Genomic DNA, 2,264 nt, shown 5'->3' with positions numbered 1-2,264 from the left:
CAACCTTAACATAAAATCGATGTAGTGAACAGCTCTTTGCAATAAAGTGTCTCAAAATAGTTGCTTGCGTATGCAAGGAGTAATTTCAACATGAGCAATCCGTTGATACCGTCGTTCTGTTCACTTTTTTCTTTAATTGACCTGTCTCATAAATCTTCAGACCGTAACTGAGGGCATGAATCCGGAGACACGCGAGAACATCCGGTCCTTGGCCCAAGGCTACATGTCCAACCCCAACGCCATCATACTGTGCATTCAGGACGGATCCGTGGATGCCGAACGGAGCAACGTCACCGATCTAGTCGCCAGGTAGACTCGCCGGATTGCCGGATCTATGGACATCACCTGCAATCCAACCAGTTCCGAGCCTCATCAATGTGTATATTCATTCCATTTTCTAGCATGGACCCCAGTGGGAAGCGAACCATCTTTGTCTTGACGAAAGTGGACTTGGCCGAAAAGAACTTGACGAATCCGGATCGGATCCGGAAGATCCTGGCCGGCAAACTTTTTCCCATGAAAGCTCTGGGCTATTTCGCCGTTGTCACGGGTCGAGGCAATCAAGACGATAGCATCCAAGATATTCGAGACCACGAAGAGGGCTTCTTTGCCCAATCCAAGATATTTAAGTAAGCTGACGCTAAACCGTTGACATTAACGTCTGTTTCAAGGTTCTCAAATAGTTTTAGATGCTTCAGTTCCGGAATAGCACACAGGCCACATCCCATGTTATGGGGATGACGACAATTCCTTTGGTGTGCAATAATTTGCTAATTGAAATGGCCTGACAATGGTTTAGCTAGTCCTAAACTTGAACTGGAATTCTCGCGGTTGATTTGACCGGAAAATATCTCTAAGAATGGTTTTGAAATTATTTACTCTTTTGGTTCATAATTTATCATCGTTACTTCAGAGGCGGTGTGGTGAATTCGTCCCAGATCACTACCCGTAATTTGAGTTTTGCCGTGTCGGAGTGCTTCTGGAAAATGGTTCGTGACACCGTAGAACAACAGGCCGATGCCTTCAAAGCGACCAGATTTAATCTGGAGACAGAGTGGAAGAACAATTTTCCCAGGTAAGTTGTAAAAATGATAACATCCGGATGACAACAAATTTCTAGGACTAGAAGATTGTCACTGTGCAAACAATAGATTTGAAGATTTGATTTCCATTTGATTCAAGTTGAATGCAGCTTTTTCGGATGAAGTATTAAATGTTCTGCGTGTTATAAATGCAGTTTTGACAAGAAAACTTGAGAGGTGATGTCAAATGAAAAGGATTGATAAGATAACACTTGATTGATAAGGATTTTATGGGAAAAATATCAGATGAAAAGGATCATTCTTTTAGTTGGGTCAGACTAGGGCCTCTAGGTCAGACTAGAAAGTTCTAATGATTCACTGATGGATCAAGAGCTGTAGGAATTGAACATTTTTTCATGCCATTTTTTATTATTATGACCTTCTGAAGTATTCTTGGATACTGGTAGTAACCAGTCACAATCACTAATGGGCAAATGCTTGATCTTCTTAGATTCCACTTAAAGGCACAATGTCTTTCTCAAAAATGTGAGAAATTTTGACCCTTTGTAAAAATAAGTCTTCCCTAAAGCTACGTTCATTTTCCCTTATCTACATTTAGTATTTCTTGATGAAAACAAATATACCTATTTAAGTTGCCAAATACGTTGAAATATTTCAATAGTGCACATATACATAACAAGTATTTTAGTAAGTGTAACGAGTAGCGTCTTGATATTTTTTACTCAGTAAGGCCCAAAGACTGTAAAATAATACTTCTGCTGAGGTACGACTAAAGCCCTACTTTTTTGTTGTAACTTTGACAAAACTGTGCCTCCAAAATTAAACATCAAACCGTGCCAGAAGACTAGCTGTTTGTGGTCGACGGATATTTTGATCAAGGTCGGGCTTTGTCGGCGTTGACGTCTTTCAGAACTAGAGAGCTGGATCGAGATGAGTTGTACGAAAAAACCCGCGGTGAGATCCTGGATGAGGTGATCAATTTGTCGTTGATCACGCCGCAGACTTGGGAAGAAGCCATTAGCAAGAAACTCTGGGAAAGGGTCGCACCTTACGTTTTTGAGAACATCTACCTTCCTGCGGCTCAAGGCCGAAGTGGAGAAGTGAACCGGCCCATTTCCACACATAATAAGACAGGTAAGCAGATCTACCTGGAAGACCTTTCAATCTTCATATATGTCATTGCTTGAACCCATTTCTAGTTAGATTTTTGAAGCATTTCTC

At 41.2% G+C, this 2,264-nt stretch overlaps 1 protein-coding gene across 1 annotated transcript in view; it reads left to right on the top strand.

Annotated features, from left to right (window-relative positions):
- Positions 1-2,264, top strand: part of LOC131882452 (dynamin-like 120 kDa protein, mitochondrial) — a 15,821-nt gene that overhangs the window by 7,498 nt on the left and 6,059 nt on the right. Inside the window, exons 13-16 of the mRNA XM_059229597.1 lie at positions 161-309; positions 402-629; positions 914-1,075; positions 1,954-2,177. Coding sequence (XP_059085580.1) covers positions 161-309; positions 402-629; positions 914-1,075; positions 1,954-2,177 — 763 coding nt within the window. The remainder of the gene's footprint in view (positions 1-160; positions 310-401; positions 630-913; positions 1,076-1,953; positions 2,178-2,264) is intronic.

Source organism: Tigriopus californicus, chromosome 6 (genome assembly GCF_007210705.1).
Source record: "Tigriopus californicus strain San Diego chromosome 6, Tcal_SD_v2.1, whole genome shotgun sequence".
NCBI classification, from domain to species: Eukaryota; Metazoa; Arthropoda; class Copepoda; order Harpacticoida; family Harpacticidae; genus Tigriopus; species Tigriopus californicus.
Note: the sequence above shows the minus strand (reverse complement) of the source record. Positions and strands in the feature narration are given on the sequence as shown.